Source organism: Hyperolius riggenbachi, chromosome 9 (genome assembly GCF_040937935.1).
Source record: "Hyperolius riggenbachi isolate aHypRig1 chromosome 9, aHypRig1.pri, whole genome shotgun sequence".
Lineage (NCBI taxonomy): Eukaryota > Metazoa > Chordata > Amphibia > Anura > Hyperoliidae > Hyperolius > Hyperolius riggenbachi.
This window is the reverse complement of record NC_090654.1, coordinates 62,627,461-62,642,952: the sequence shown is the minus strand read 5'-3', so window position 1 is coordinate 62,642,952 and position 15,492 is coordinate 62,627,461. Positions and strand designations below refer to the sequence as shown.

The 15,492-nt window shown below is 46.3% G+C and overlaps 1 protein-coding gene across 3 annotated transcripts in view; it reads right to left on the bottom strand.

Moving 5' to 3' along the window:
- Window positions 1-3,993: 3,993 nt before the first annotated feature.
- Window positions 3,994-15,492, bottom strand: part of RNF123 (ring finger protein 123) — a 119,116-nt gene continuing 107,617 nt past the window's right edge. For all 3 annotated transcript variants that reach the window (XM_068252920.1, XM_068252921.1, XM_068252922.1), the window contains exons 37-39: window positions 11,505-11,599; window positions 8,426-8,511; window positions 3,994-4,457 (exon numbers count right to left, since the gene is read on the bottom strand). In XM_068252920.1, coding sequence (XP_068109021.1) covers window positions 4,358-4,457; window positions 8,426-8,511; window positions 11,505-11,599 — 281 coding nt within the window. In that variant the 3' untranslated portion in view covers window positions 3,994-4,357. The remainder of the gene's footprint in view (window positions 4,458-8,425; window positions 8,512-11,504; window positions 11,600-15,492) is intronic.

Below are 15,492 nucleotides of genomic sequence, written 5' to 3'. Positions count from 1 at the left end.
TTTTTTTGTTATCCTATTTTCATTATTCAGCACAAATACAGGAAGTATGCCGTCTTTGAGCGATGCTGCAGGGGTTAATGTTTACAGCAGCCAATCAGATGGGGTGAGGATCTGGTTATGTGGAATTGCATCAAACTGAGAATATGGCCTTTTTAGAGCCTATCTGAACTGACGTGTAGAGATATGTGAACATATAGTGCTAATCCTACAGCTAAAACTTACGGGCTTGCTTTTCTTTCTTCGTTGCAAGGGTTAAAAAAAACAGTACTTTATTTGGCACAATCTTGGCTGTTTCAGCTCCTCTGAAAACGAATTAGAAGCTACAAAACCTCTGGGTGGCAGGGTAGCGATGAAAAGATTAAAAGCAAACCTGAACTAAATATAAAGAGGAAGAAGAAAGAAACAATTGCATCTATAGTTCTACACTTCGAGAGTTTCCTTACTTAAGGTTCACTTTAAGTTAGATACTTGCCTATGTAGAGAAAATGTTCTGGATAGCATAGAGCTTTCCCAGTCCATCTCCTGTTGAAATTACACGACCGGCTATGTCTCAAGTACTTTTTGGCAGCCGTTGGAAATATTCCCTTCCCCAAGTACTGCAGAAGACAAGCACATCCCTATTGTGCAAGTGCAGGCTCGGGCATGTACAGTACGAATGTGCCAATCTTTGGAAGCATTTGAGACGTATTGGAGACATAGCTGGTTGAATAATGTCCTCACTTCAAATTTGCTTTAAAATGTACCTGTAGTGAGGAGGAAAAAAAAAAACATACAACAGAAAAGCAATTTTACTTACCTGGGTTTTTTTTTTCTTCTAGCCCCTAGAAGTCATTTGGGTTCCTCAGGCACAGCTCCGGTCCTCTCTGGGGGGTCTCCCTGTAGGCACCTTCTGCACATGCGAGCCCAAGTCATTTGGAGTGTACTGCGCAGTAAGCTACTGATGATGTAGGCGTATACACCTGCTCAATAAGTGCAGACCCATCTGGGGGTTGGCGATCCTTGTAGGCGGTCAGCGAGACCCCACAGAGAACTGGAGCTGTGCCTGAGGGACCCAAATGACTTTTAGGGGCTGGATGAAACCCCTGGTAAGTAAAACTGAATTTTGTTTGCTGCCCTTATTAGTCATTTAAACCTTTAGGACCCTTTCACACCAAGTCAGTTACGTTGCAATAAAATCACACCACGTGTTAATGCTGTGGCCAAACCGTACAATGAAAATATTCCTCACTGCTACTTCTCTCACCTTCTAAGAATATCGTACTGTAATGCACCCTAGAACCATTCGGTGCATTGTACACCATGTGTGCATCAATCTCAGGCAGATTTCTGTACTTTAAAGATACCCGATGTTACATGAGATACAGACACATGTGTATGTACAGTGCCAAGCACACATAACTATGCCGTGCTCCTTTTTTCCTTTCTCTGCCTAAAAAAAGTTAAATATCAGGTATGTAAGTGGCTGACTCAGTCCTGACTCAGACAGGAAGTGACTACAGTGTGACCCTCACTGATAAGAAATTCCCCTTTTTACCTCTTTCTTGCTCTCAGAAGCCATTTTCTGCTAGGAAAGTGTTTTTATAGATGGAATTTCTTATCAGTGAGGATCACACTGTAGTCACTTCCTGTCAGGACTGAGTCAGCCACTTACATGCCTGATATTTAACTCTTTCAGGCAGAGAAAGGAAAACAATGAACACAGCATAGTTGTGTGCTAGGCACTGTACATACACATGTTTATCTCATCATGTCACTTCAGGTATCCTTTAAAGGGACTTTAAGATGAGGGGATATAAGAAATGTATACATACATGGGGGGGGCCTCCTCCAGCCCCCTTTAGCCTGGTCCATCCCTCACCGCCATCCCTGCCTTCTGGATGCACCGTACAGGTTCCTGTAAGTTCAGCCAGTCGGGGGCTGATGGAAATCCTGCAATAAACTTACAGTGTCTACTTCCTGCTTTTATAGAAGCATACATGGTTAACATCCTGCATTTACAAGTTAGCAGCTCTGCTGAGGCAACCGTCTGAGAGATCAAATTATACTGGTCACAGATGAGGGGGAATTAGACAGGCTAAACTCTCTAAATACTTACAGGGTACATTTCTCTATGGTTTCCTTCTGTCTCATACAAGAGTTCAGGTGCACTTTAATGGTATAATCTTGACTTTTTAATCTTGTCACTTTTTTATCTACTGTATAGATTTAGTATGATTTGTACAATGAAGATTGTATTATTGATGTCCCCCTTTCAAGGGAACCTTGACTGTAAAAAAAAGTTTTACTTACCTGGGGCATCTACTAGCCCCCTGCAGCCATCCTGTGCCCTCGCAGTCACTCATGGCTCCTCTGGTCCCCCGCTGCCAGCTACTTTCGTTTTTGCCGACTGGGAGTCTGCCGGCCACCATGCGTACGTTTTTACGCATTCCTGATGGTGCAGGAAGCTATTGCGGACATCAACAAGTAAATTTTTATGCGTTACGGGTTTAATGCGTTAAATTTTACGGGTTAAAATTTTACGCATTAAACCCGTAAAAATGTACTTGTTGATGACTTGAGACTAGTGCAGTGATCTGCAAACTTGGCTCTCCAGCTGTTAAGGAACTACAAGTCCCACAACGCATTGCAGGAGTTTTACAGCCATAGTCATGCTTCATGAAGGCAAATGCACTGTGGGACTTGTAGTTCCTTAACAGCTGGAGAGCCAAGTTTGCAGATTACTGAGCTAGTGGAAGTAATGTCACTTGTATGAAGTACTAAAGCTGGGTACACATATCAGATGAAAATCTTTACAAACCAAGGAATCCATTTGCCACATAGGTTGGCACGATGGATCATTCTAATGATGTTGTACACATGCAAATGATCAGAGAAATTATTCTGCAGTCTATTTGCTTCCTTCTTTTTTGCACAGAAATGTTAAGGGAATGTCCAAGCAAAATAAAAAAAAATGAGTTTCACTTACTGGGGGCTTCTACCAGCCCCATGCAGCCATCCTGTGCCCTCGTAGTCACTCACTGCTGCTCCAGTCCCCTGCTGGCAGCTTGCCGACCTCGGAGGTCGGCGGGACGCATTGCGTACATTTTTACGCATTTCCGCTAGTGCAGGAACATTATCACATACATTTTTACGTGTTACTGGTTCAATGCAAAAAAATTTACGCATTGAACCAGTAACGCGTAAAAACCTTCCCTTTAAGAAATATCTGCAGATCTTACACACTTTGTTTAACAACCAATCATCTGCAGATCAGATCCACTGGAATGGATCGAATTAAAAGCTGGAGAGATTAATATCTTTTGTCTCTATCCTTGGAGGTCTTTTGTAGGGTTGCTCTTACCGAGTAGCTATGAGTATGTTGGTACTTTGAATCGAAATTTAAAATTGGCCAGCTCTGCCCGCAGGAGGGGTGTCTACTTACCCATGCCGCCACTGTTAGATGATGCAATCAGTTCATGATCCGTCACATCCATGCTTCCCTCCTTCCGCGTTGAAGGAAGCATGGGACGGAAATGGCATGCATTGTCTAACAGCGGGCAGTGCTGGCTAATTTACATTTCAATTCTAAGTAACTACTTAGTAAGAGCTACCCCTAGTCTTTTGTTAATTTTACAAAGATTGTTAGCAGGTGATCTTTCGTTTTGCAAAGCCTTATCTCACACGTGTACCCAGCTCCACACTGGTGTGAAGTGTCTGATGGACAAAATGCCTCCAGGACTACCAAACAGGTGCAATGACTAGTAGATATTGAGGATGGAGGAAGGTATCTGGCATGAGCAGAGAAGGTGAGTGAGATGCAATCAAATCTGGCTTGCCTGCAAATTGTATGCATGCTTGGAATTGGACATTCAAATACAGCAGTGTGTTTTATTAGCATCTCTGGCCAGAAGGCTGCCGTCTTGCGTAACTTGTAATGTAATGCGCAATCATATACTATCTTAAGAAATCTGCAATGGGGCACGATCAATAAAGTCTGTTTCCATTGACACACTATTAAGACAGATAAATAATTTAATACTCCACTCTGACCTCTGAAATATAAATGATATAAATGCATTTTGTAAACTCTGCTGCAGGAAAAAGTCTCCCAGAATCCTCTCTGGTAGATCCAGCAGGCTGCGTGTTTACAGAGGATATGCAGCAGTTGTGTGGCAAGGGCCAGTCCGGTGCAGTAGTGTGAGGATTAATACAGTTTTACACACAACACACACCACTCCCTTTATAGGCTGCAGCGCAAGCAGATCCTCCAATCATATTCGGGGAGGCTGGGAGCGTAGAAACATCACATTTAAATAACATTTAAAAAATAAAGCTGTAAACGGGCAGATCTCATCTTTGCACGCTGAGGGACGAGGTGCTAGGTGGCCGGCGGTTTCTCATAGTCCTCTACGCCTGTGATGGTGGCTTTACAGAAGAAGCAGTCTTTGTTATTCATAAGATGTTGGTTGATGCACGCCCTGCAGGGGGAGCCACAGAACAAAACAGATCAGAGGAGAATTCACAAGCTGGTGAAGTATTCAAAGTGCAACAGCCTGAGCTTCAAGGCATACAGTTGTGTTCCAAATTATTCAACCCCCACTGAAATTGAGTGTTTTCTGTGCTCACATCATTGTCACTTGGGGGTTGTATAAAACGAATATTCATTCTTAGTACAACATCCTTTTCCAGTTATAACAACTTTTAAACGTGAAGCATAGCATGGGCAAAAGCCTCCAGTTCAGTCACATTCTTACGTTTGTGCGCTGCAACTGCTTTCTTTAAGTCCCACCAGAGGTTCTCAATCGGATTTAAGTCTGGTGACTGCGATGCCCACTCCAAAATGTTCCAGCCTTTAATCTGCAACCATGCTCTAGTGGATTTGGAGGTATGCTTGGGATCATTGTCCTGATTAAAGGTCCAATGTCTCCCAAGCCTCAGGTTTGTGACAGATTGCATCACATTATCTTCCAATATTTCCTGGTACTGAAGAGAATTCACGATACTGCACACACTGAAGCTTCCCTGTACCTGCAGAAGCAAAACAGCCCCAAAGCATGATTGCGCCCCCCCCCCACCATGCTTCACAGTAGGCAAGGTGTTCTTTTCTTCATAGGCCTTGTTCTTCCTCCTCCATAGCGTTGATCCATGGGCCCAAACCGTTCTAATTTTGTTTCATCAGTCCACAGAACACTATCCCAAAACTAATGTGGTTGTGTTCTGTGGATTGATGAAACAAAAGAAGAACTGTTTGGGCCCATGGATCAACGCTATGTTTGGAGGAGGAAGAACAAGGCCTATGAAGAAAAGAACACCTTACCTACTGTGAAGCATGGCGGGGGGTCAATCCTGCTTTGGGGCGGTTTTGCTTCTGCAGGTAAAGGGAAGCTTCAGTACCAAGAAATATTGGAAGAAAATGTGATGCAGTCCATCCCAAACCTGAGGCTTGGGAGACGTTGGACCTTTCAACAGGACTATGGTCCCAAGCATACCTCCAAGTCCACTAGAGCATGGTTGCAGATTAAAGGCTGGAACATTTTGGAGTGGCCATTGCAGTCACTAAACTTAAATTCGATTGAGAACCTCTGGTAGGACTTAAAAAAAGCAGTTGCAGCGCACAAGCCTAAGAATGTGACTGAACTGGAGGCTTTTGCCTATGAAGAATGGGCTAAGATACACGTAGATCGCTGCAAGACACTTATGTCAAGCTATGCTTCACGTTTAAAAGCTGTTATTACTGGAAAAGGACGTTGTACTAAGATTGAATATCACTTGGGGGTTACATAAAACTGATAATGATGTGAGCACAGAAAAGTCATCTATGGTTATATCATTATAAAGATTGTTATATTTGTCTGACTTATAAGTACCTCTTTGATTTAATTGTAATCAAGATGAATGAAATGATTAAAATCAATGTTCAAACTGGCCAAAACACTTAATTTCAGTGGGGGTTGAATAATTATGAACACAACGTGTATATGTTTTCTCCAGAGGTAGGAGAATGACCTCAAGTGAAGCCCTGGAGAGTGCCTGAAGATCCTTATACATATGGGGGTCAATTTGCAAAGCGCTGTTTGGCTAAAAAAAAGAATAGTTGGTAAAATACCACATTCAGTATTTTAGACTTTCTCACATGCAGTAAAAATGTTGCTGCAATTCACTAAAGCCCTGCTTAGTAATATCTGACCAGCTGTGGAATAAGTCAGGGAGCAAGCTGTGATTCTTCAGTATCTGCTTGAGCCCTTCCAGCTGCAGTCTATGAGTAAAGGCTTCCTGCATCCCATTAGATGTGCATGCATGCTGCTAGAGCAGGAGTAGGGGTAGGGTACCTATGGCTCAGGAGCCAGATGTGGCTCTGTTGATTGCTGCAGACTAATCAGTAGGGGTTGATTCACTAAGCTACACTGCTCAAGCAGCGCAGCTTAGTGTGGCAGCACAAGTAAAATTTTAAAAGTAGGCATGTTACTACTGTAGCATGCACTACCAACTTACTCGCGCTACCCCCAAAACTAACGTTCGCTCCAATTGTCCCACCCTGGATCCTCTCAGGTCCAGTGACTTTGGCCCAATAGGCTGCTTGCCAAGTGACAGGCAGCCTATTGGGTCAATCAAAGAGCGGGTAATCTCATCCTACAAAGTGAATCAACCACCAAGTCAGCTAGCTAAATGTACAAGCTGTTAGTTGGTATTTCTCCTGTCTGGCTTTCGGGGATGTTGCTGAAACCCAAGAAAAGCTGAAGAAGTGTCTGACACTTACACTGCCCGGAGGATCAACTGTGTACACATCACTATGGCAACAGAGAAGGGAGCCCTCTGCTGCACATGTGCACTGTCCCAGTTTGAAACATATTGTATGGCTCTCAGGGAAATACATTTTAAAATATTTGGCGTTTATGGCTCTCTCAGCCAAAAAGGTTCCTGACCCCTGCACTAGAGGGCTCTCTTCTGTGTATCAGTATATAAAGCTGCACATCTAAAGGGATGCAGAAAAATCTCTTTTTCAGGGCTCGATCACACAGAAGGCGGTTTCGTTCTTTTTTCACACGCAGGCAATTTTACAAAGCACCTGCCAAACACTTATGCAATGACTGTCTATGAAAATGTTCGTATCAGCACAGGTAGTGCGCTGTTCGTTCAGTAAAACGGTGCATGGACCAATTTTGAGAAGATTCCACCTCAATGGAAGGTATAGGAGAAACGCAAAACGCTCACAAAATCGATTTGTGCAGCGATTGCATTCGCAGTTTCAAGAATAAATACATTGTATTGTATTCCAATACATTGTATCCCTGTACTGACGTCAGTGAAAAACCGCAATCGCTTGGCAAAACAGTTTATAAAAGGGTTTACAAAAAAAAACGCGCCAGGAATTGTAAAAAAAAAAAAACACAAAACCCGCCCAACACGGACAGAATGCAATGTGAACGAGGCCTCAATGTCTCCTCCTACACTCATGTTTTTTTTTTTCTGATGTCTCACAAAACAGTGCATAGGATCAAATGACAGGGATGATCAATGAGATGCAAATTTATGCAAATATAGGCAGTTTGACCAATCAAGTCCCACCTATGTTTTAACCGACTATGTAAATTTTTATGCAGCTGTTTGCAGTTTGAAAATGGAACAAATTTGCATGAACCCGGAACTATATGCATATCATTGATCATGCCTATTAACAGCCAGCCTGGTACATACTATATATATATATATATATATTTATTGCAAAAAGTTTAGACACGCAAAACGTTCTGCATTGCTAAATATTGCAAATGCAAAGAAATCGGAAAATTGTATACTTACCTTCCGTAATTTTCCTTTCCTGGATCAAACGATGGCGGCATACCTATGGGTATAGGCTCCGCCCCCGAACCCTGATAGGAAAGTTCACTAATAAAAGCTCAGAACCCACCCTCTCCAGCCATTCTGGTGAAAATCAGTCCTCGAATGGACAAGAGGGAGGGATTCGTATGCCGCCATCGTTTGATCCAGGAAAGGAAAATTACGGAAGGTAAGTATACAATTTTCCGATTTCCTGGACCAAACATGGCGGCATACCTATGGGATATAACAAATCACACAAGAGGGAGGGAATTCTGCAAAAAATACAAAAGAAAAAGTAAATAGTGAACATGTCCGTTCGAGGACAGAAAAAAAAAGAATGGCTGGAGGGGGTGGGTTCTGAGCTTTTATTAGTGAACTGTCCTATCAGGGTTCGGGGGCGGAGCCTATACCCATAGGTATGCCGCCATGTTTGGTCCAGGAAACAGTAGCTCAACATGACTGGCAGTGGCAGCATCCAGACTGCTGGAATCATGCTAGTAGTGGATCAAGCAATGGTTCTTGTCCTAGGAATGCAGAGGCCAGGTGCTCGGATACTTGTCTGTTGTGCAGTATAGCCCATAATGCACCAGTAGCAGGAATGCGGCTTTTGTTTCTCAATACTCACTTGCATGATTTGTGGGAACAAGGCCTGAATATGGCAGAAATGGGATGAGCATAGCAGATTGGGCATAAATCCTCCTCGCTGGTTGGCTGAAATGTAAAGAAAAAAAAAAGTTAAAAAGCATTTCACAAACTGTGTTGGGAGGAACAAAATACCTTAACAGCAGAATGGCATACCAGGGTGCAAATAGAGCAAAGTGCTATACAGTTGTGCGTAAACCATCTAACAAGCATTAAGACAAACATGTAGCTGTAGTGCAGGGGGAGCAGACTAGCATGTAGCTGTAGAGCAGGGGGAGCAGACTAGCATGTAGCTGTAGAGCAGGGGGAGCAGACTAGCATGTAGCTGTGGTGCAGGGGGAGCATACTAGCATGTAGCTGTGGTGCAGGGGGAGCAGACTAGCATGTAGCTGTGGTGCAGGGGGAGCAGACTAGCATGTAGCTGTAGAGCAGGGGGAGCAGACTAGCATGTAGCTGTAGAGCAGGGGGAGCAGACTAGCATGTAGCTGTAGTGCAGGGGGAGCAGACTAGCATGTAGCTGTAGAGCAGGGGGAGCAGACTAGCATGTAGCTGTAGCGCAGGGGGAGCAGACTAGCATGTAGCTGTAGCGCAGGGGGAGCAGACTAGCATGTAGCTGTAGCGCAGGGGGAGCAGACTAGCATGTAGCTGTAGCGCAGGGGGAGCAGACTAGCATGTAGCTGTAGCGCAGGGGGAGCAGACTAGCATGTAGCTGTAGCGCAGGGGGAGCAGACTAGCATGTAGCTGTAGCGCAGGGGGAGCAGACTAGCATGTAGCTGTAGCGCAGGGGGAGCAGACTAGCATGTAGCTGTAGCGCAGGGGGAGCAGACTAGCATGTAGCTGTAGCGCAGGGGGAGCAGACTAGCATGTAGCTGTAGCGCAGGGGGAGCAGACTAGCATGTAGCTGTAGCGCAGGGGGAGCAGACTAGCATGTAGCTGTAGCGCAGGGGGAGCAGACCAGCATGTAGCTGTAGCGCAGGGGGAGCAGACTAGCATGTAGCTGTTGTGCAGGGGGAGCAGAGAGCCATGTAGCTGTAGTGCAGGGGGAGCAGACCAGCATGTAGCTGTAGTGCAGGGGGAGCAGACTAGCATGTAGCTGTAGCGCAGGGGGAGCAGACTAGCATGTAGCTGTAGCGCAGGGGGAGCAGACTAGCATGTAGCTGTAGCGCAGGGGGAGCAGACTAGCATGTAGCTGTAGCGCAGGGGGAGCAGACTAGCATGTAGCTGTAGCGCAGGGGGAGCAGACTAGCATGTAGCTGTAGCGCAGGGGGAGCAGACTAGCATGTAGCTGTAGTGCAGGGGGAGCAAACCAGCATGTAGCTGTAGTGCAGGGGGAGCAGACCAGCATGTAGCTGTAGCGCAGGGGGAGCAGACTAGCATGTAGCTGTTGTGCAGGGGGAGCAGAGAGCCATGTAGCTGTAGTGCAGGGGGAGCAGACTAGCATGTAGCTGTAGTGCAGGGGGAGCAGACTAGCATGTAGCTGTAGTGCAGGGGGAGCAGACTAGCATGTAGCTGTTGTGCAGGGGGAGCAGAGAGCCATGTAGCTGTAGTGCAGGGGGAGCAGACTAGCATGTAGCTGTAGCGCAGGGGGAGCAGAGTGCCATGTAGCTGTTGTGCAGGGGTAGCAGACTAGCATGTAGCTGTAGAGCAGGGGTAGCAGACTAGCATGTAGCTGTGGTGCAGGGGGAGCAGACTAGCATGTAGCTGTAGTGCAGGGGGAGCAGACTAGCATGTAGCTGTAGAGCAGGGGTAGCAGACTAGCTTGTAGCTGTAGTGCAAGGGGAGCAGAGCGCCATGTAGCTGTAGTGCAAGGGGAGCAGAGCGCCATGTAGCTGTAGTGCAGGGGGAGCAGACTAGCTTGTAGCTGTAGTGCAGGGGGAGCAGACTAGCATGTAGCTGTAGTGCAGGGGGAGCAGACTAGCATGTAGCTGTAGTGCAGGGGGAGCAGACTAGCATGTAGCTGTAGTGCAGGGGGAGCAGACTAGCATGTAGCTGTAGTGCAGGGGGAGCAGACTAGCATGTAGCTGTAGTGCAGGGGGAGCAGACTAGCATGTAGCTGTAGTGCAGGGGGAGCAGACTAGCATGTAGCTGTAGTGCAGGGGGAGCAGACTAGCATGTAGCTGTAGTGCAGGGGGAGCAGACTAGCATGTAGCTGTAGTGCAGGGGGAGCAGACTAGCATGTAGCTGTAGTGCAAGGGGAGCAGAGCGCCATGTAGCTGTAGTGCAGGGGGAGCAGACTAGCTTGTAGCTGTAGTGCAGGGGGAGCAGACTAGCTTGTAGCTGTAGTGCAGGGGGAACAGAGCGCCATGTAGGTGTAGTGCAGGGGGAACAAATTGTTATGTAGTATATATAATATTTATATAATGTTTAGATTGCACTTTTCTCCTGGAAAGCTCAAAGCCCCAGAGCTGCAGCCAGTAGGATGCTCTCTATAGGCAGCAGAAGTGTTAGGGAGTCTTGCCCAAGGTCTCCTTAGTGAATAGGTGCTGGCTTACAAACAGGAAGACCCAAACCCAGGTCTCATGTGTCAAAATCAGAGCCCAGTACACTATCCAGCCACAGAAGAAGCAGTACCCTATGTAATTAGGCCCAGAAGAAACAGTATCCTATATACAGTATGAGGCCCAAGGGGAACAGAGTGCTGTGTACTGAAGGATTAGGGGTGAGCAGCATGCTGTGATGTGGGATTCAGCAGTGGAATGGCATGCTGTGTGCTCTGGGAGTATGAGGGACAGTATGATATGATATTGGGGTGCAAGGAGAGCAGTGCACTGTGTATGGGGGAGCAGCAAGCTGTGTTCTCGGGGTTCCAGTGGAGCAGCATAGCACTGCAGCCAGCATGATGCTGGAAGGTGATGCAGGAGATGGAGCATTAATAATGCAGAGATATCTGGCCAGGCTGCACTTCCCCTGCGAGGATCACATTCTCTATACAAAACTATTTTTATGCCAATCTGCAGTAAACTGATCACTTCAGCAGCAGCAGGAAAGGTCAGTGCGTCCCGCGCTCAGAGCCCTGGCTGCCGTGCAATGCTGGAATACATGAGGGAGGATCTTACACTTACCTGAGTGGTGGCTGCGGCCTGCTTGGACTCTTCACTCAGGTGCAGCAGCATGTGGGTGACCTTGCTGAGCTCCTCAGAGGTGATATAATCTGTGTCTGCAGGAGGGAAGCACAATCTCATCAATCTCCGCCCACCGCAAGCCATTCAGGGGAGAGAAGGTGCTGCCAGCAGTGAAGTGAGGCATTCACTCCCAGCACTGACCTATATAATGCAATGCAGGCTAGTGGCCACTGCTGCAACAATCTCAGACTGAAGCCACCATGTTGGTACCAGCTTCAGGTGGAGTTAAAATACACCTAAACATTAGAGGGATTTGGAGGCTGCCATATTTATTTCATTTCACAAAGGAAGCCTGAGGCAAACCCCAAACCTCAGATGTAAGAATCAAATACATACCCAAGGAGAGGAAACCTCTGGATGCTCCAGAGGCTTCCCAGGCTGTCTTCTGCTGCTACCTAGGACCCTCCGGTACATCGGGCCATGCCCCGCCTCAGGCACGACTGTGGCAGCCATGCGAACACGTCTATGCCTGCTTAGCAGCACTCACGCAGGAGGGGTACAGCCTGAGAAGGAGCTTGAACCAGATCTTCTTACCAACAAGCCTCCATATACCTCACTTCAGGTGTCCTTTAACCACATGAGTACCGTGGCCTTACACCCCCCAAGTGAACAGGCTATTTTTTACCAATTAGGCCACTGCAGCTTTAAGGCCTTGCTGCAGGGCTGTACAACTCAACACACAAGTGACCCCCCCCCCCCCCCACACACCTTTTCTGCCCACCAACAGAGCTTTCTGTTGGTGGGCTCTGATCCCTGCTGGGTGTTTTATTTTTTTTACAATTTTTTTTTGTTAAAAATAAGAAAAAAAAATGGTAAATTTTATTAATCTCCCTCCCTCCCTCCGCCAGCCAATCACAGTGATCGTCTCTCATAGACATCAGCCTATGAGAACCGATCGTTCTCTGTGCCTCCAGAGGGGACAGCCATGTCACACGGCTGTCCCCAAGTAGAGCGCTGCCTTAGATCGCAGCACTATACAGTGTAAATAGACGCGGTTTCATCGTCTAACAGTCTCCTAGTGGTGATCGGCGCTGGGAGACTGATGACGGAGAGGTTCCTGCAAAACCCCGCCCCAGGACTTGACGCCCACTGGCGTAAGGCGGTCCTGGGGCTGCCGCCGCATTCACGCCCATCGGCGTGACGAGATCATTAACCTCCTTGCCGGTCTAAAAAATCCGGCAAGGAGGCAGCGCCGCACTTTTTTAAAAAAAATTTTTTTTAAATCATGTAGCGAGCCCAGGGCTCGCTACATGATAGCCGCTGAGCGGCAGCATCCCCCCACCCACTCCGATCGCCTTCGGCAATCAGAGTATGCAGGAAATCCCGTTGAGAACGGGATTTCCTGCACGGCTTCCCCGGTCGCCATGGCGACGGGGCGGGATGACGTCACCGACGTCATGGATGTCACAGGGAATTCCGATCCGCCCCTCAGCGCTGCCTGGCACTGATTGGCCAGGCTGCGCAGGGGTCTGGGGCGGCTCGGCGCGGCGGGTAGCGGCGAATCAGCGGCGATCGGATGTTACAAGCAGCTAGCAAAGTGCTAGCTGGTTGTAACAAAAAAAAATTATGCAAATCGACCCAGCGGGGCCTGAGAAATCCTCCTGCGCAGGTTACCCCGAGCTGAGCTCGGGATAACCGGCAAGGAGGTTAAGAAGTTAAGGTCGCCATATACACATAGAAACGATCAATTCCTCTCTGATCTTAATCTTATCGGATAGGGATTGATTCCTACCACACACAGCACATGAAATCTATGGAAAATTTGATCGAACTGCAGTTAGATACAGTGCAACACTATGTTAACCCATTCAGGTTCCATCGTTTTCACGTGAGAAATGTTCACCTCCCATTCATTAGCCTATAACTTTATCACTACTTATCACAATGCACTGATCTATCTCTTGTTTTTTCCGCCACCAATTAGGCTTTCTTTGGGGGGTACATTTTGCTACGAGCCACTTTACTGTAAATGCATTTTAACAGGAAGAATAAGAAAAAAAAATGGAAAAATTCATTATTTCTCAGTTTTCAGCCATTATAGTTTTAAAATAATACATGCCTCCATAATTAAATCTCGCGTATTGTATTTGTCCATATGTCCCGGTTATTACACCGTTAAAATTATGTCCCTATCACAATGTATGGCGACAATATTTTATTTGGAAATAAAGGTGCATTTTTTCCATTTTGCATCTATCACTATTTACAAGTTTAAAATAAAAAAAATATAGAAATATTTCATCTTTACATTGATATTTAAAAAGTTTAGACCCTTAGGTAAATATTTACATGTTTTTTTGTTTTTTTTTTTTTTATTGTAATGGTTACTAAATGATACTAAACATTTTATTTGGGTACTTTTGGGAGGGTGGGAGGTAAACAATAGATTTATAATGTAAATGTGTGTTAATTCTGTTTTTTTTTTTTCAGGTGTAGTATTACTTTTTGGCCACAAGATGGCGGCCATGAGTTTGTTTACATGACGTCACTCTAAGCGTAGCACGCGCTTAGAGTGACGCACGCATCAGGAAGAAGACGGCCAGAAAAAGCTCAGCTTCCGAGAGAAGCTGTCGCTTTTTCAGCGGAGGAGAGGAATCAATGATCGGGCTCCGTAGCCCGATACATTGATTCCTTGGCTACCGAATCCGCGGCCGGGAGTGCGCGTGCACGCGCAGGATCGGCCGCGGGGGTGCGCGGTAGCGCGCATGGTTCCTGGACGTAGAAACTACGTCCAGGAACCAAAATAGGTTAAAGAGGAACTCCAGTGAAAATAATGTAATGAACACAAGTGCTTCATTTTTACAATAATAATTGTTTATACATGATTTAGTCAGTGTTTGCCCATTGTAAAATCTTTCCTCTCCCTGATTTACATTCTGACATTTATCACATGGTGACATTTTTACTGATGGCAGGTGATGTCACTGGAAGGAGATGCTGCTTGCTTTTTTGGCAGTTGGAAACAGCTGTTATTTCCCACAATGCAACAAGGCTCCCACAGTGTGATATCAGAACCATGGTCCTAACATCACACTGTGGGAGGGGTTTCACCACAATATCAGCCATACAGACCCCCCTGATGATCCATTAGAGAAAAGGAAAAGATTTCTCATGGGAAAGGGGGTATCAGCTACTGTTTGGGATGAAGTTCAATCCTTGATCACGGTTTCTCTTTAAATCCACCAGTGCTCTTGCCCGGCCCCCAATCGATTTAGTTTGTAAAAATCGACCTAATGTGCAGGCGATTCCCAGCACATTTGTCAGAGTGATTGAATCTGCTGAGAAGAAAAAGTGAAAATCAGTGTGTACGGCCTGGACACCTGAAATATATGGAGGCTGGCACATTTATTTCCTTTAACCACTTGCCAATCGCGTCACGCCAACGGGCGTAGACGCGGCGGCAGCCCCAGAAACGCCGAATGGCGGAAGGTCTTTGGGGCGTGGTTTGCAGGAGATCGCATGCATCCCTGCTTAAATGATGGAGCTCAGCTCCGCCTTCAGTTTCCCAGCGGCGATCCCAGCCGTCTATTAACATAGTACACAGCTGCGATCTAAGGCAGCGCTGTACTGGGGACAGCCGTGTGACAAGGCTGTCCCCCTGGGAAAAAGGAGAGCAATCGGCTCATCATAGGCTGAAGCCAAGAACAGCCGATCGCCGTGTTTGGCTGGCTGGGGGGAGGGAGAGTTTTAAGGAAAAAAAAATAGAATTTATAAAAAAAAAAAAAAAAACATTTTAAATTAAAAATAAACACTGGGGGAGCGATCAGACCCCACCAACAGAAAGCTCTGTGGGTGGGGAGAAAAGGGGGAGAGGGGTCCTCAAGTGGTTAAAGGATACCAGAGCCTAAGAATATAATATGAAAACGGGGGGAGCAGGCAGGTATTGGGTGCAATCCTCATGCCAACCGTTCTACTCTTTTTTTACCGA